Below are 16,508 nucleotides of genomic sequence, written 5' to 3' on the forward strand. Positions count from 1 at the left end.
TATGTTTAAATGTATATGTTTGTATTTATATATATATACGTTATATTTATAAGCACTGGAAGATTCTGTCACCATGACAAATTCCTTGTGTGTGTAAGTATTCTTGGCAATAAAGCTCATTCTGATACTGATTAATCTGCAATCAGGACAGTTCTAGTTTGTATTCAACTTCTTTCCTCTGTAAGTTCTATGCAGGTGTTGGATTTTTTTATACAACATTATTTCAGGATGACCAGAGCAGGTTAGTCCATATTACTTTTTGATGCAAATCTTGTATTCTTAAAGAGTTTATTCAGTAAATCTGTTTCTATGATAGTTTATGAGCAACAATAAAAAATGCACCCACCTCAAAGGAGCATATATATATTTTTTATTTACATTTTGGATATTTTATTTGCATGTTAGTGTTTCCATTAAGCAGTTTTTATGCAATATCCAAAAATACTGATAAAAATTTGTGGATGGAAACCCAGCTAGTAGACAGAAAATAACATATTAAAATGGTACCATAAATTAAATGCGTAATCGAGTGATATCAATCTTATGCACTGTGCTCAGTTGTAAAATTTTAAGATAGATTTGAGTTAAATTTTTATAATACTAAATGTAAAACAGTCAGATTTTAGATTCAATTAGCCTTGATAAATAATGTAATGGGCCAACATTAATATTTTTTTTTTTTTTTTATTATTCTATTTCCTTGTTTTTATTTTTACCCTGTTCATTCATACAGAATCACCAGATAGCTGCCTGCCTGTCACTGCAAAGTGAATGAGTTGTTAAACGGATTAGCACTGTACACCTCTCCATACCGATCTCTCTCTCTTTCAGACACAGAAGACGCCTACAATGTATTTTAAACATTTAATTTACCTGCCACCCCCCCCGACCCCCCTAACATTGTGTCACCATATACTCTCATGTCGTCTCTAATTATTAAGACTTTGGAGATAATAGGTGGAATGTAATAGACTGACAACCTCAGTCACCATTCGCTGTCATTGTATGGAAAGCGGAACAATGAAAATGAATGGTGACTGTCGTTCTGCCCAACATATCCTGGTGTGTTCCACGGCAGGAAGAAAGTCATAAAATTTGGAACTGAAACAACATGAGGGTGACTGAATGTTGGAAGAAATTTCACTTTTTGGTGAACTATTCCTTTAAAACTGAATAATCTACACACACACACACACACACACACACACACACACACACACACACACACACACACACACACACACACAAAAAGAACATGTTACAACAGAGAGAAGAAATTGTGAAGAAAAAGGTGGTGGTAATGGATTGATTTATAATTCTCTTATTTTTGTGTGTCCCCATATGTCAGTGTGTATGCACGCACACACGCGCGCACACACACACACACACACACACGTGCACACACACCCATTCCTCCATGCCTCTCTGTGCTTCTTGTTCTTTGTCAAATTCAATTACCACAGACATTACTGAGGGAGACTTCACAAGAACCAATTAAGGCTGTGGCCTCACTCGAACTGACGTTGGTTAAACACTGGGATTGAAGTGCTAAAGCCTATGGGATCTCTTTAGCTGACTACTTTATTTATTTGATCAGCCATCATTACGAGAGCACTTCAACCCACACAAATTTGGAGCTGATTAACCACAGTCTGTGATTGTTAAGATAAGATCGCATTCAACACCTGAACCTCTGAGGTGGCAATGCGACAAGGTGACATATTTTGAAAAGGACAACATTATCCTTTAGCCCAACTCTGAATTAATTAATTCTGGCTTACAGCGAAAGCACACAGTGAAACTTTAGTGGGGTTCAGAAGTCCACATGGAAAATGTGAGACTCTAAATATAAATTAAACATGGAAATAAACATAATGATGTAAAATGAAGAGGAAGATTCTGCATTATTTCTAGGTCAAAAATCAAATAGGTATATTTGTGACATTGAAGAAATAGTTCACCCAAAAATTTTAATTATATATTTCATTATTTACTCAGCTTCTTATTGTTCCAAACCTGTATTATTGTCTTTCTGCTGAGAAACACACAAAAAAATACTTAGGGTCTGTTTCAAAACTTGATGACCTTGCTATTTCCTGCCTACTTAGGCAGCTGTCTTCTATGGCAGTATCTTAACTGAAATGGATCCTAATAAGAGAATGCTGAACAACAGTGGCCACTCCACGTGTCATTCATAAAGCATTCCTCTCACGCTGTGCACGGAAGACTCGATTCATATACATAGCACACACACATTTTGGCTGAAATAGTCCATTTTCTATCATATGAAACTATTATTTATCTATACTTTTCAGCATTGAAAGGAATATGAGTACATTTATATTGAAAAAATGATCTCGCTTCGTCCACCATCTTGGATTTACTTTTGCATCAAGCTCATCACAGTGCATTCTGGTATTGCCTACATGATAAATGCTATCTTTGAATATGTTGAAAACCTGATATCTCATGAGGCAGCATAATAAAGATACCTAACTTCTGGAACAGCCTTCACATTGGAAGCGCACCTATGATGCCTTAAAATGCAGCCCCTTAAATTCTTTGTATGAAAGGTTTGATTTCCTTGCTTCCATTAAAGCACAAAATATGCTTTTTGAAACATTCTGAAATGGTGGTATATTCTCATGTTGGTATAAGAAAGATCATCAGGTTTTTGTACTTTAAACATTAGGAGTCCATGCCGGTTTAAGTGCCTATAGTCATTAAAGCAATCCTAAGAAATTCATGTAGACTTTAAGTCAACTTCTCACTCAAATAGGATTGGTGATAATATAATTTGTAATGAAAGTGTAAGAAATGAATGAGCAAAACAAACAAAATAGAAGCATTTTCACATGTGAAAATGTCCATCAAAAGATTGTTGCATTTTCAACTATAATCATCTTCTCATTCTCTATTCTACTTTCTTGTTCAACAAATAAAGTTGGAATATGTTGGCCTTGTGAAAATATGTGTAGTTGAGTTTATCCTGACTGTGCACTTCTGTATCTTGTCTTGAGTACAATGCTGTCATGTTTCCTGTTTACACCTGTCACGTACATCACCCGGAGGTCAAACACACCATCTTTATGACACCACAAGTAGACAGGTACACCTGCTGCAATTTTCCCACCACATGTTTCTGTCATGAAACAGATTCCGTTCCTCTTTTGATGCTCTTTTTATATTCTACCACAACACCAACAAAATTGAGCATCCTGTAATTCCATTAATAGCACGCTCTGGTGTCCAACTTCGCATTAAAGCCATGGAATGAGTTTTTCATCTTTACTGGGTATTGATTGCATTTAAACTCCATATTGCTGCTTGTAAATGGAAATTGCTGCAGTATCGGGTGTATCTGAAAGGTTCAGTTGTTATCTCATGGCGCAGGAGAGCAAAGCAAGGCAGACTCTAAAGCCACTGTCACGCAAAGCCCACGGGTACATTTTACCATCTTTCTGAAAAACAAGTGTTGTATATTTTACTACAGAACAACAAAGTAAGAAATGTAAAGCACAGCGTAGACATTATTGCTTGTCTTTATATGCCTTCTAAAACAGCAAAGCACAGATGATTTTCTCTGAAAACAAATTAAAAACTAAACAATAACAGAAAATAATAGTCTCATCTTATGCCCTCTCACTGGCCCTTTCTATTCCAAGATTACACAGTACAGGCCAAGGAGGTCTTTAATACCTGGAATGAGCTGGCCATTAGCATTCCAATTCTTCTCAATGGCAGTTGCTCAGCTAGTGCTAGGGAGTGGTGGTTGTGTAGTGGGCTAAAGCACATAACTGTTAATCAGAAGGTCACTGGTTCTAGCCCCACAGCCACCACCACTTTGTCCTTGAGCATGGCACTTAACTCCAGGTTGTTCCGGGGGGATTGTCCCTGTAGTAAGGGCTCTGTAAGTCGCTTTGGATAAAAGCGTCTGCCAAATGCATAAATGTAAATGTAAATGTAGTGCAAGAATGCAAAATTCACACAGTCTCAAGCCCTTCACTAGTGACTATTGTAAGCTATGACGTCAACACACCAGACAGGGAAAATTATTCTATTAAAGTCCATGTCACAATTTTAAGATTTCTTTGGTGCCTGCGGTTCTCGTCTTGTCTGTTTGTCTCCTCGCTGCCTCTACCCTGGGCTTACCTGAGTCACGCTGGAGTCTGTCACTTTTGCTGTTTTGTGAGATTAAATCTATCAAAAAACAACTACAGTCTGGTCTTTTGATGGAGAGTGGGGGGCAGAAGATGAAGAAGGTAGCATGAGATCAAGAGGAGAAATCAGTTGAGCACTCACCTTGAGGACATCCTCATCTGTAGAGATGCAGGTCACGGGGTCATCCACCTCTCTCACCGTTCCGTCCTGCTCTACTGTAACAACCTTTACCGGCATGGAAACACGTCGTCCAGTCACAATTGCAGTATTCAGGATCTCTGTGTCCTATATGAAATAAAGAAATTAATTTGGTATTGAACTGATTCTGTTATTACATTGTTATTATGTTATTAGAAATACAAACATACAACTTATTTTATTAGCACATTATCTGTTTACGTCACAGTGAAAAAAGTAGAAAGCCATAGATTTGACTGCATTTCATTACAGAAGTTCACCAAAGTAACTTCCATAAATCATTTTATATTCTGGGAAGTATTCAGCCCTATCCTTCTCAATTATGCAATCATTTAATCACATTCAGAGAGGGATAATATGTCTTCGTGTGTGGTCGGGGCTCTCTGACTACATCTCCTCAAGTATTTACTGCATAAATATTTTGCATGAGAAGACATTACCATTGGGGAGAAAAAACACTCCTTTTATAAGAGGAGAAAGAAAGTGAGAAATAATGAGATTGCTAGGAGGAGCTTGAGGGGTAGCCATAATTGACATTTTAACTTTATGAAAAGGCTGGTAATTATGGCAAGAAGAGAGGTCAGTTATCACAATTCTTTCAGCAGTATCCATAGCATTAATGAGTCTCCATTAGAACAAAATTTGAGATAGGAGCTCAAAACCACCACCAGACAGACATAGAGAGAGAGACCAAGTAGTGACTGAGAGACCAGAAGAGGAATAAATATAAATGTGGAACAAACCCTGGGTTTCCCTAATGGCTTCTTTCTGTCTGTCTACTTTTCCATCTAAAGCGCCTTTCCCACTGGTGGTACTAAAGCCCATTTTAGGTCCTTTTCCCCAGAACTAGTGCCATTCGTTACTTTCGCAGCTTAGGAACTAGTTCCTCTAAGCAGTTTTAGGGCACATTTTTTAGCTCCTACTCTGGGGTAGGTACTTTTGGGGTGTTTAGGAACTGTGGGACTGTGGGAGGTTCTACAGCCTTTGTTTGGTCAAAAACCTGCATTGAGAAAGGAGAGGAGCTCCAAAGCCACCAATAGTAAACAACTAGCTGCTAGCCTGCTACTGAGAGGATTGCACTAATTTTACAATTGCCTTAACAAAAATAACATATAAATATTCGATGTCAATGAGTGAGTATTGCAGTACAGTAATATATGCAGAGTCATAAAAGCCTTTATTGTAAAAGATTGTGTTCATAAATAGGTTTATAGTGCATTTTCACATGAAAATGCACTATAAAGAGTTATGCATTTTCACATAAAGAGTGCTTTCAGTGCCTTGTCTCATGTCTCACTACACCTTATTTTTCAAAAGTATGGAATATCAAAATATTTATGTTTTCAAAAGAAATTGATACTTCTGTTTACAGAGACTGCATTATATAGATAAAATATTATAGCAACCCCCACCCCAGAAAAAAAAAAACATTTACATTTTACAAATTATTTCCTTTAAATGCTGAATTAATTAAAAAAAAATATCTTAGACAGTTTTGCAGACCAAGAACTATCTACATATCTGTCTGTCTGTGTCTGATTAAGGAATATATATTCAAAATTAGCCTTTCTGCTATTAGCTCAAAGACACTGAAGATAAATACAATTCATATTGCACACCTCAATTGTAAACATGCACAACACGTTTGCTTGACTTTAAGACATGCATATTGCTTACCTTTAAAAATCTCAAAACAAATGTTGTACTTCTATGGAAAACGTCTTTCAAACACACACATTATATCATGCACATTTTTGCCCAGAGTTTAGACAACCTTCTAAAAAGTTGCATAAACTTATATCTTTTTTTATTTATTAATATTACACTTTATTCTATGCTACAATCTCTCTGTACACTAAACACTTTTCCGGTACCCTATTATCGGCCACATTACGCAGAAGGATTAGGTCATCTGCTGCACTTAAGAAACAGTCGGCTCACTGCACATTCCTTTGACTGCCCGAGGAAGCTTTAAGTTTATTATTATAATTATTTATTTAAATACATATATGTACATGGACTGTTTAAATTTAGAGGAATGGATGCCATTTGGCGCTGTCATGCGTGGGGTTAATGTGCACAGTTTTATTTTTTCAGTTTGTTTGGTTCGGGGGGAAGTTCGGGGTTTGATTGTTGCACTAATGTTGGAATGTGGTCTTTATAATCTTTTGTTTTGACACGCAATCTATTTTTTCTAATATGTCAAAATGTTAATATGAGTGGATTGTCTCTCTCCACCTGGAATGTTAATGGGTTGGGGCACCCCATAAAAAGAAGGAAGGTTATTACTTTTCTTAAATGTAAGAAATATGATATTGTGTTTCTTCAAGAAATGCATCTTTCCCTGCAGGAAGCTGAAAGATTTGGGAAGATTTGGGGTGGACATGTTTTCTTTAGTGCTGGCTCAAGTAAGAGCAGGGGAGTGATTACATTGTTAAGTAAGCATCTACAATTCAAATGTCTCAAACAGATTAAAGATAAATTAGGAAGAGTCGTTATAGTTTTAGCAGAAATTCAGGGGCAAAGGTTGATTCTGGCTAATATTTACACACCTAACGTTGATGATAAGGGCTTTTTTATAGATCTTGAAGGGATGTTGTAAGCCACTGGCACACCTCATGATTCAATATTGGGAGGTGACTTCAATCTTTTGATGGACTCAGTTCTTGATCATAGTGAACCAAAAGTGCGCCAGACCCCTAGAGCAACATTGATGCTTGACGATGTGAAAAATCTTGGTCTTACAGATATTTGGAGACATTTGAACCCATCTGGTAGGGACTATAATTTTTTTTCATCAGTCCTTAAGATTTATTCAAGAATAGATTTATTTTTTATATCTAAATACCTTATTTCATCTATTGTGGTTTGCTCAATTGGAAACATCTTAGATCTTAGGTCTATTCTGAGATCACGCCTGGTGAGTTTAGTGGTGTTGCCACATATGGAGAAAAAGAAATCATATAGTTGCCGCTTTAATGTATACTTTGTGCAAAATCCTGAATTTCAACCAATGTTAAAGGCTGAAATCAATGTGTATATGGAGACCAACTCCTCTGTATCCTCTGTGGGCGTGGTTAGGGAGACACTTAAGGCAGTTCTTAGGGGTCATTTCATACAGTATGCCTCATTCATCAAAAATCACGAGAACTCCTGGCGTTAGAAGGGAACATTAAAAGTGCCGAGGCAGAGCTGAAGCGCCGAATGTCGTCTGATGGACTCAAAGAACTGACCCAATTTATATAATATTATTTAGTTTTAAAAGGAGGAGTTTTGCCTATTCAGGGCAAGACAGTCATACCTTGAGTCGGGGGACAGAGCAGGGAAGCTTTTGGCTAGATACATAAAGCAGAGAGAACCCTGTTTCTACCATTCCCTCAATGAAATCTGCTGGTGGTGAAATTTTTACCTCGGCCATTGATATCAATAATGCTTTTAAAGAATTCTACCTTTATCTTATAGTTCCTCATCTTTGTCTACTGATGAAGATATTAGACATTTTGTGGAACTGACGACTGAGCGAAAAAAATCTTTTGATTCTGAGATAACCTTGGCTGTGCTTGGCGAGGTAATTAAGGGGCCAGATGGCTTTGCCGCTGAATTTTTTCAATCTTATGAAACAGAATTGGCCCCACTTTTGTTAGAAGTTTATATGGATCATTAAAGAATGGAAAGCTTCCGCCAACCATGTCACAAGCCAGTCTGATACTTAAAAAGGACAAAGATCCAAGTGAGTGTAAGAGTTACCGTCCAATTTCCCTGGTCCAGCTAGACGTTAAAATATTGTAAAAAAGTCTAGCTAACCGATTGAGTAAGTTATGACATCTCGTATACATATAGATCAGGTGGGGTTTATTCAGAGCCACAGCTCTTCTGATAACATTAACCGTTTCATCAATATCATGTGATAAGTGGCGATTGATCAGACTCTGATCGCTACCATCTCACTTGACGCTGAAAAGGCGTTTGATAAAGTAGAATGTGATTATCTTTTAAAGATTTTGGAAATATGCGGGTTCGGGAATACAATTATTGGATGGATTAAGTTACTTTATAGACACCCGGTAACTTTTATTCATTTCAGATTATTTTGCTCTGTATAGGGGCACCCGGGAGTGTTGCCCTCTTCCCCATTATTGTTCTGTTTTACCCTGGAACCATTAGCAGCCGTGATAAGAAGGGAAGATGATTTTCCAGGGGTGGTGGCAGGAGGTATGGCGCATAAGCTTTTGCTTTATGCAGATAAAATTGTATTATTCGTTCCTGACCATACTAGATCTATACCTTGCCTCCACAGAATTATTAATTCCTTTTCTAAGTTCTCGGGATACAGAGTTAACTGGTCTAAATCCGAAGCTATGCCCGGTAACAGCTTTTCAGGCAGGTGCCTTTCAGTGGCCCAAACAGGGCATTAAGTATTTGGGTATTTTATTCCCATAAAATTTATGTGATTTAGTTAGAGTTAATTTTGATCCTTTAATAAAACAGTTTGAGCGATGTGGACAGGTGGGCTTCACTACATTTATCTATGACTGGAAAGGTTTGTGTTATAAAAATGTATTGTATTCCAAAATTCAACTACCTACTACAGTCTCTCCCCATTAATGTTCCCCACTTTTATTTTAAAGAATTTGATAGTATTGCTAAATATTTATCTGGAATGGTAAATGTCCTCAGATGCATTTTAACAAGTTACACAGACCAATTGACAAAGGTGGGTTAGGTCTCCCCAAGATTTTGTTTTACTATTATGCTTTTGGTCTCAGACATTTGGTGGATTGATCCCCTCCTTGGCTCTTTATTGAACAGGATGTCCTTGCTCCTATCTTGCCATTGCAAAGTCTTTATGCCAAGCTGTCCGGAGAAGTAAAAACACATCCCATTACCTCGCACATGCATTTAGTGTGGACAAATGTTTCCCACGTGTTCAATTCTGACATTTACCTGAACGTTGCCGCAAGTACTTGGTTAAACCCTAAATTGTGCATTAACAAGTCCCCTTTTTTCTGGACAGAATGGATTGAGAAGGGACTTGCTACGCTGGGTGACATGTATGAAAATGGAGCATTGAGATCATTTTGAAAATATTATTAGCAGTTTGGGATTCCCAGAACTCAATACTTCAGGTACTTACATCTACTTTGCGCCATCTTTGGGTTAAGTACACAGCCCCCTAAAGTGGCAGATACTCTTAGATGGTGCTTGCTGCTTTTGGAAAGGGTCATGAGGCTTCAGTGCACTATTCCTGGCTAATTCAGAGTTTAGGGGATGGGGTTTTAACATCTCTTAAGATGTTATGGGAGAGAGACTTGAATTTAGTACTGGAAGATGGAGAATGGGGTAAGATTAAAAAAAAGTCTGCATCTAGAGATGCAAGGGTACCCCTCATTCTATTTAAGATTCTGCATTGTTTTTATTGGACTCCCTCCAGATTGTATAGGCTTGGCCTTAAAGATACACCTACTTGCTGGCAATGCCAGTTGGAGGATGGGGACATGTACTAAGATTCAAGAGTTTTGGTCAAAGTTTCAGAATTTTGTTTGTGAGGTCTTGGGCACTCTGATCTTATTTTGCCTCAGAATTTGTATTTTGGGTGAAGGAGCAGGTATTAAACTAATGAAGAAACATTTAAAGAGCTGGGTCCTTACCAGCTTGATGATCGGCAGGCAGGTAATGCTAAGGGGATGGACACCAGCTATATAGTATAGCTGGGCAGAGTGGAGGCGTTCAGAGAGATGTCACAGAGATGGTTGGGCAGATTGAGTGCATTTGGGAAGAAGTGGGGCAATTATTTGTCCTTTCAAAAATTCAAAGGAGGCGCATTGGAGAGAGATGAGTTTTATTAAAATTATATGTGGAACCCTTTTTCTTTTATGTTGGTTATTTGTATATGTTTTTGTAATGTCATCGAGTATTTTCTTTGGACTGTTTGTTTATGTGTGTTTGTTGTTATTTAATGTTTGACCACTGGGATGTATGTTGCTTGGCGGGTGGGGAGGCACATAATTGTTAAAAGTTTATTTCATGTATTCTTATGTTGTTTGTTTAAATTTGTATTTGGAATCAATAAAAAATTGTTAATAAAAAAAAAAAAAAAATAGATGTGATCAGAGGAATAAATCTCACTGTGACTTAAGGTTTGTATCTTGTAGTGCCTTGGAGGCAGAAGATAACTAAGAGAAATTCAACAAATCTGCACAGATTAACTTAATGACGGACTGGTGCTGGTAAGTCTGAACTTCTGGCAACTGGAAAATCTTAACTGCCTTAAACACAAAGGGCAGATCTGTCCGAACGCACTCCTAGAGAACCTCCACAACTGGCACACACATTCTAAGAGATAGATAAAGAACCTTTGCCATGGTCGCCATGGAAACCCGTGAAATCACAGAACGAAGACATTTCATTGCTCTTCAATATATCCAACTTTATAAACTTAAAATTAATATACTAACTATGAGGTATGTTTCCGGCTCACCAGCTCTCATGAAGCCTAATTCCTGAACATCTGACATGGACTTTGGACTTTTCTTATTTCACTACAATCAAAATATACAGCCATGTGTAGGATTATACTACAAATATAGACAAATGAATCCTATGCAGATGATAACCATGAAAATTATGTTTTTCATAACATGTAATGTATTATCCATGCTTAAAACTAACAAACTATATAGTAGTACATTTTATAATGCATTATAACTGAATTATAACTGTAATTTAATAAGAAAGTACAAATGTTTGGTAATTGATTCTCTCTTAAATTCCAGAATGATGGTGTGAAGTTTATTCTGCGTTACTTGCAGTTGTAGTTTTCTTATGAAATTCATGATTAAAATGTTCACTTAAACCTAAGAACGATAGGTCAAAAATTAATAATCTTGAGGAGAGGACAGAAATGACCATGTGACACAGCAAAAGACAAGTCTGATTGACTGTCTTTGGGGTATAAACAAACCAAATGGGTTAAAAGACCAGCCTGGACAACCCTCTCTTTCTCTTCCTCTCTTCTCTGCTCCACAGTCTTACACACACTTTGACCTCTGTCCTGGGAAGTCCCAAGTCTCCCTTGCGGGAGGCCACGCTTCCGGGGCTTTGCCTGGTCATTCCATCACCCATCCATCGAACCAAACAAAAGCCTCCTGGAAATGAACCAAGCCAAACAACACATGCAACACAAGTACAGACCTCCAGACCTTCGCTGATATCTGTTTTTTTATATATATATATATATATTATTTGAGGAGCCAATCTCAAATCACAATGTACTAAATGAAGTTCTCAGGGTTTGTTCAAGGCAAGGTCTATAGACTCCATAAATTTCATTTTTCTGTTACAGATCATTTTCTTTTCATCTTCTGTCAATTACCCAACCCAAACTTATGTTTGTTTTTCTGTGTTAGCTTAGTTGTTTGTTAGTTTAGTTGTTTGTTTTAGTTTAGTTAATAAAGTCTTGTTTGAATCCAAAGAGAAATTGATGGTATGTTTTATTAAATAATGCTCATAAACAGTATTTCAATCTATTTGTGAAATTATTTTCAATGGCCATGGAAGTAGTATTACTGTAAATATAAATCTTAGGTTCGGAATAACTCATTGCTGGCCGAAGACTTTGATTGGTCGTAAACCTTAATTCTTTCAATATTGCCCAAATCAATCATTCATCCCCTTTGGACCTAATTATTTACATATAAAATCCTACATAATTTTCTCTCATTTCTAAACATGAGAAGTGTCACTTCAAATTTTAAAACTCAAAAATAGCTTCTTTTTTTTTTTTGTAAAAGTCCTGGTAACTAGCTTTCTAGCTAGCCTGACTCCAAGCATCAGTCATTCGAGTCTGCTATTTTAATTTGAACTAAGTTTCTAGAATGAAACACCAGGTCACATAATGGAAAATATATGTTTGTGTCGTGAAAGCCATGATTCTTAATCAAGCCCAAGTTAAATAAAATCAAGCCCAAGTTAAATAAAATAAAAATAAATTCAGATGAGCTGAAGAGCAGATAAATCATAAATGAATTCACTACACTAGATGTTTTACAACATCTGCAATGGCAAGAACTGGTTTTCAAAATACTGCATTTAGGTCATCGCCTTTAATAAAAGACATATTTTTTTCAATAATAATTTTGTATCTTTATCATGTTTGTGTGTAATGGCAGACCAGTACAATATCTGCAAATTTGAGACCAAATTCATCCCATACACAACTTACCGCTTTGGCCACTAGGGATAGTGTTTTGCAATTCATTAAGCACAGACCAATTTTAGCTATAGAAAAGTCAACCTTCTGTTTTCAATTTCACTGTGAGATCAGTCTGCAAGAAATCAGTTATGTGTGTGTGTTTAAGAGAGGGAGATGGATGAACAAAAATGAAAAATAAAAGTCAGAAAAATTTGAGGAAAAGGAGGAAGGAGAAAATAAAATTCAGGAGAAAATATACCTGTATATAATATACACTGCAGGGCAATAGTTTGGAATAATGCACAGATTTTGCTCTTTATTCACCAAAGTGACATTTAACTGACCACAATGTATAGTAAATAATGTGAAAAATTGGTATTAATATAAAACAAATTTAAAAAGATTATCATCAAAAAATCCTCCACATGCAGCAATGATAGCTTTGCAGATCCTTGGCATTCTAGCTGTCAGTTTGTCCAGATACTCAGGAGACATTTCACCCCATGCTTCCTGTAACACTTGCCATAGATATGGCTGTATTGTTGGGCACTTCTCACACACCTTACAGTCTAGCTGATCCAACAAAAGCTCAATGGGGTTAAGATCCATAACACATCTGTGTTCCTTTGCTCACTCTAACCTTTTTCTGTTTAAAAAATAGCTTTTTCTTTGCAATTCTTCCCATAAGGCCTGCACCCCTAAGTCTTCTCTTTACTGTTGTACATGAAACTGGTGTTGAGTGGGTAGAATTCAATGAAGCTGTCAGCTGAGGACACGTGAGGTGTCTATTTCTCAAACTAGAGTCTCTGATGTACTTATCCTCTTGTTTAGTTGTACATCTGGTCTTCCACATCTCTTTCTGTCCTTGTTAGAGCCAGTTGTCCTTTGTCTTTGAAGACTGTAGTGTACACCATTGTATGAAATCTTCAATTGCAATTTCAAGCATTGTATAGCCTTCATTCCTCAAAACAATGATTTTCTGACAACTTTCTAGAGAAAGCAGTTTTTGTTTTGTTTTTACTATTTTTGACCTAATATTGACCTTAAGACATGCCAGTCTATTGCATACTGTGGCAAAAAATACAAATACAATTTTAAGCTTCATTTAATGAACCAAATAGCTTTCAACTGTGTTTTATATAACGACAAATGATTTTCAAGTACCAAATAAGGTGTTGGAGTGATGGCTGCTGGAAATGGGGCCTGTCTAGATTAGATCAAAAATGATTTTTTTCAAATAGTGATGGTGCTATTTTTTACATCAGTAATGTCCTGACTAAACTTTGTGATCATCTGGATGCCACATTGGTGAATTAAAGTACCAATTTCTTCTGAAATAGAAAAATATGTACATTATTCCAAACCTTTGGGCGCCAATGTATACAAAATATACCTGAATGCAAGTTGAGGAGTTTTTAACTGGGGACCTGACAAATAAACATGATGAATGAATGAAAGCAGTAGGTTCATATATGTATCCCGCCTGTATATGTATTTTACAAAAAGCCTTATCTATGGTCCTTTAAACTCTGTGGCTATCTATAAAGCAAGAATATACACTTGAAACTAAAAATACACCCCATGACATACCATAAAGAATAAGAAAACAACATACCTACCAACCTACCAACTAAACAACCACACACCATGATAACAAATGAAAAGATTCATTTAAAGAAATGTGGAACCAGTTTTGTTATTCATCAGTAATAAGCCCCAAAAACCAGGAAATACTGTAGCTCTGTGAGGCTTCAATGAATGAGCTGCTTCCACATAAAGACATAAGCACACACAAACACAAACACAAACACTACATACAGACACACACGCTTACACACTTCTTCATATTCAAAAGATCCAGCTGCAGCTCTCACGCAATCTAGACTGAATAAATCATCATTGATATCCATTACGTAATATTCCTAATCTCTTTATAACCATTCAGCTGATGAATTTCACACTCGTCAAGTGGAGAGGAGAATTATGTCTTTTTGGTGTGTCTTTTTTGGTGTGAGGTGGCTCGTAACTCATGGGTGTCGCTATGACATTATAAATAATCACTGTCAAATAGGAAGCATGGTAGCATCTTTTTTTTGTATTTTTTTTTTATTTTCTCCCCATTTTCCACCCAATTTGGAATGCCCAATTCCCAATGCGCTCTAAGTCCTTGTGGTGGCATAGTGACCGCGTCTGAGACCGTCAATCTACACATCTTATCACGTGGCTTGTTGAGCACGTTATTCACACTATTCTTCGCAGCATTTACGCACAACTCACCACGCGCCCCACCAAGAGTGAACCACATTATCACGACCACGAGGAGGTTACCCCATATGACTATACCATCCCTAGCAATCGGGCCAATTTGGTTGCTAAGGAGACCTGGCTGGAGTCACTCAGCACGCCCTGGATTCGAACTTGCCAGTGTGGTAGTCATGGTAGCATCTTAAAACGACTGCAAGTTGGGTCAGACAAAGGAACAGATTACACTATTTGAGTGGTCATCCGTCTGGGCCGAAAGCATGTTATATCAGCCGGAGACAGTGATGACTGTTTGAATCTGCATTGGAGAAAATTCCCTCTCACATAGGAAGGATAATTTTTTTTTATAAATCATAGACAGGGGAGACACATTACTGTCAGGCAAAAGAAAACAAGTTTAGCAGTTTAGCAAAAATGCAAAGATAGAAGTTGAATGTCCTGGCTGTTCCTTTTGAATACAATAAATCTGAATGGGAATGCCATGTGGGTGTTGTACTCCAAAAACAATAAAAAAATTATTCAATATGACTTGCATACCTTTAAGGGTTAATTGCATGGTTTCTATAACATTAAAGGCACCAAACAAAATGAGAAAAACTAGCAGGTTTCCCAAACACTCACACCGCCCCTTCCGCCATTACCCATCTTTCATTACTGGAATGTTAATAGGAAGTATAGTTTAATAGTTAATAAAAAAAAGAACAATGTTTTTGAATGTGCACCAGAGCCACAGTGTTACAATCTTTGGGTAGTCATCCTACAAATAGCTTGCTTACACTAATTAAACTGAGTTTGGAAAAATATATAAACATCTACAAAATATAGACTTCACCTTTTTACCATTAGTATACCATTGTGTCTAGCCTTTTGTTACAAGCTAGTAGCATTTAGTTATAATACAAGTCAGTTGAGTTTCTGACCTGAGTTCAGTTTTACTACGATGAATGTGTAATGATACTGGACTGCTTCTATTTAGTTTTATTCACCACTGACTGGGTAATTGGGTTTCATATAACATTTCAGATTCCTTGTTCCCACAATCAATACTCAAATGTTCTTTTCTTATTTACCCCACACAATGAAAATTGGATAATTTCCAAATTCATTCCATTGCATTCATGATGAGGTGCTTTAAAAACACACCTAAAGACACATTGGAAAGTAAAAGCCTGTGTGGCATTACAAATCCTCAAACATCAATAAATCTGAAAACTGTCTCTTTGTAGAATGACAAAATCATCTGAATAAATGCAAGCCAGCAGTAATGCAGGATGATGTCTAACTGCATGGACATTTGTGAGAGCATGTATTTTCCTCTCTCTTGCATAACTTGGCATATGTGATGATACATGTTTTGTCAGTTGGCTTTGTGTGTGAGTGGGCTGTAATGGAGGGGCTCTAGCATCTGAAACTGGGGGATTGTATTTCTAGATTTGCCAAACCCTGTAGCCCACAGTTCTGAGGCTGATTTTTTCTTTTTCTTTTGCTAGAGGGATTTTAGTGGAATAACAGTGGCAGACTTAGTTCCATGTTCACACATCTGTGCTGACAATTTACAAACAATTTACCTCTTTTCCAACTCAATATTATCTTGCTGTAGAGGTAATGCTGTCATAACACACTTATTAATAATTATCTATACTGGGCATGTGATGACATGTAATTTATCTAAACACACATTGCAGATTCTGCAAGT

The 16,508-nt window shown here is 36.9% G+C and overlaps 1 protein-coding gene across 2 annotated transcripts in view; it reads right to left on the bottom strand.

The window, feature by feature from the left end:
• Positions 1–16,508, bottom strand: part of si:dkey-215k6.1 (transmembrane protein 132C) — a 360,978-nt gene that overhangs the window by 30,492 nt on the left and 313,978 nt on the right. For both annotated transcript variants that reach the window (XM_052125216.1, XM_052125218.1), the window contains one exon: positions 4,303–4,446. In XM_052125216.1, coding sequence (XP_051981176.1) covers positions 4,303–4,446 — 144 coding nt within the window. The remainder of the gene's footprint in view (positions 1–4,302; positions 4,447–16,508) is intronic.

Source organism: Xyrauchen texanus, chromosome 4, assembly GCF_025860055.1.
Source record: "Xyrauchen texanus isolate HMW12.3.18 chromosome 4, RBS_HiC_50CHRs, whole genome shotgun sequence".
NCBI lineage: Eukaryota > Metazoa > Chordata > Actinopteri > Cypriniformes > Catostomidae > Xyrauchen > Xyrauchen texanus.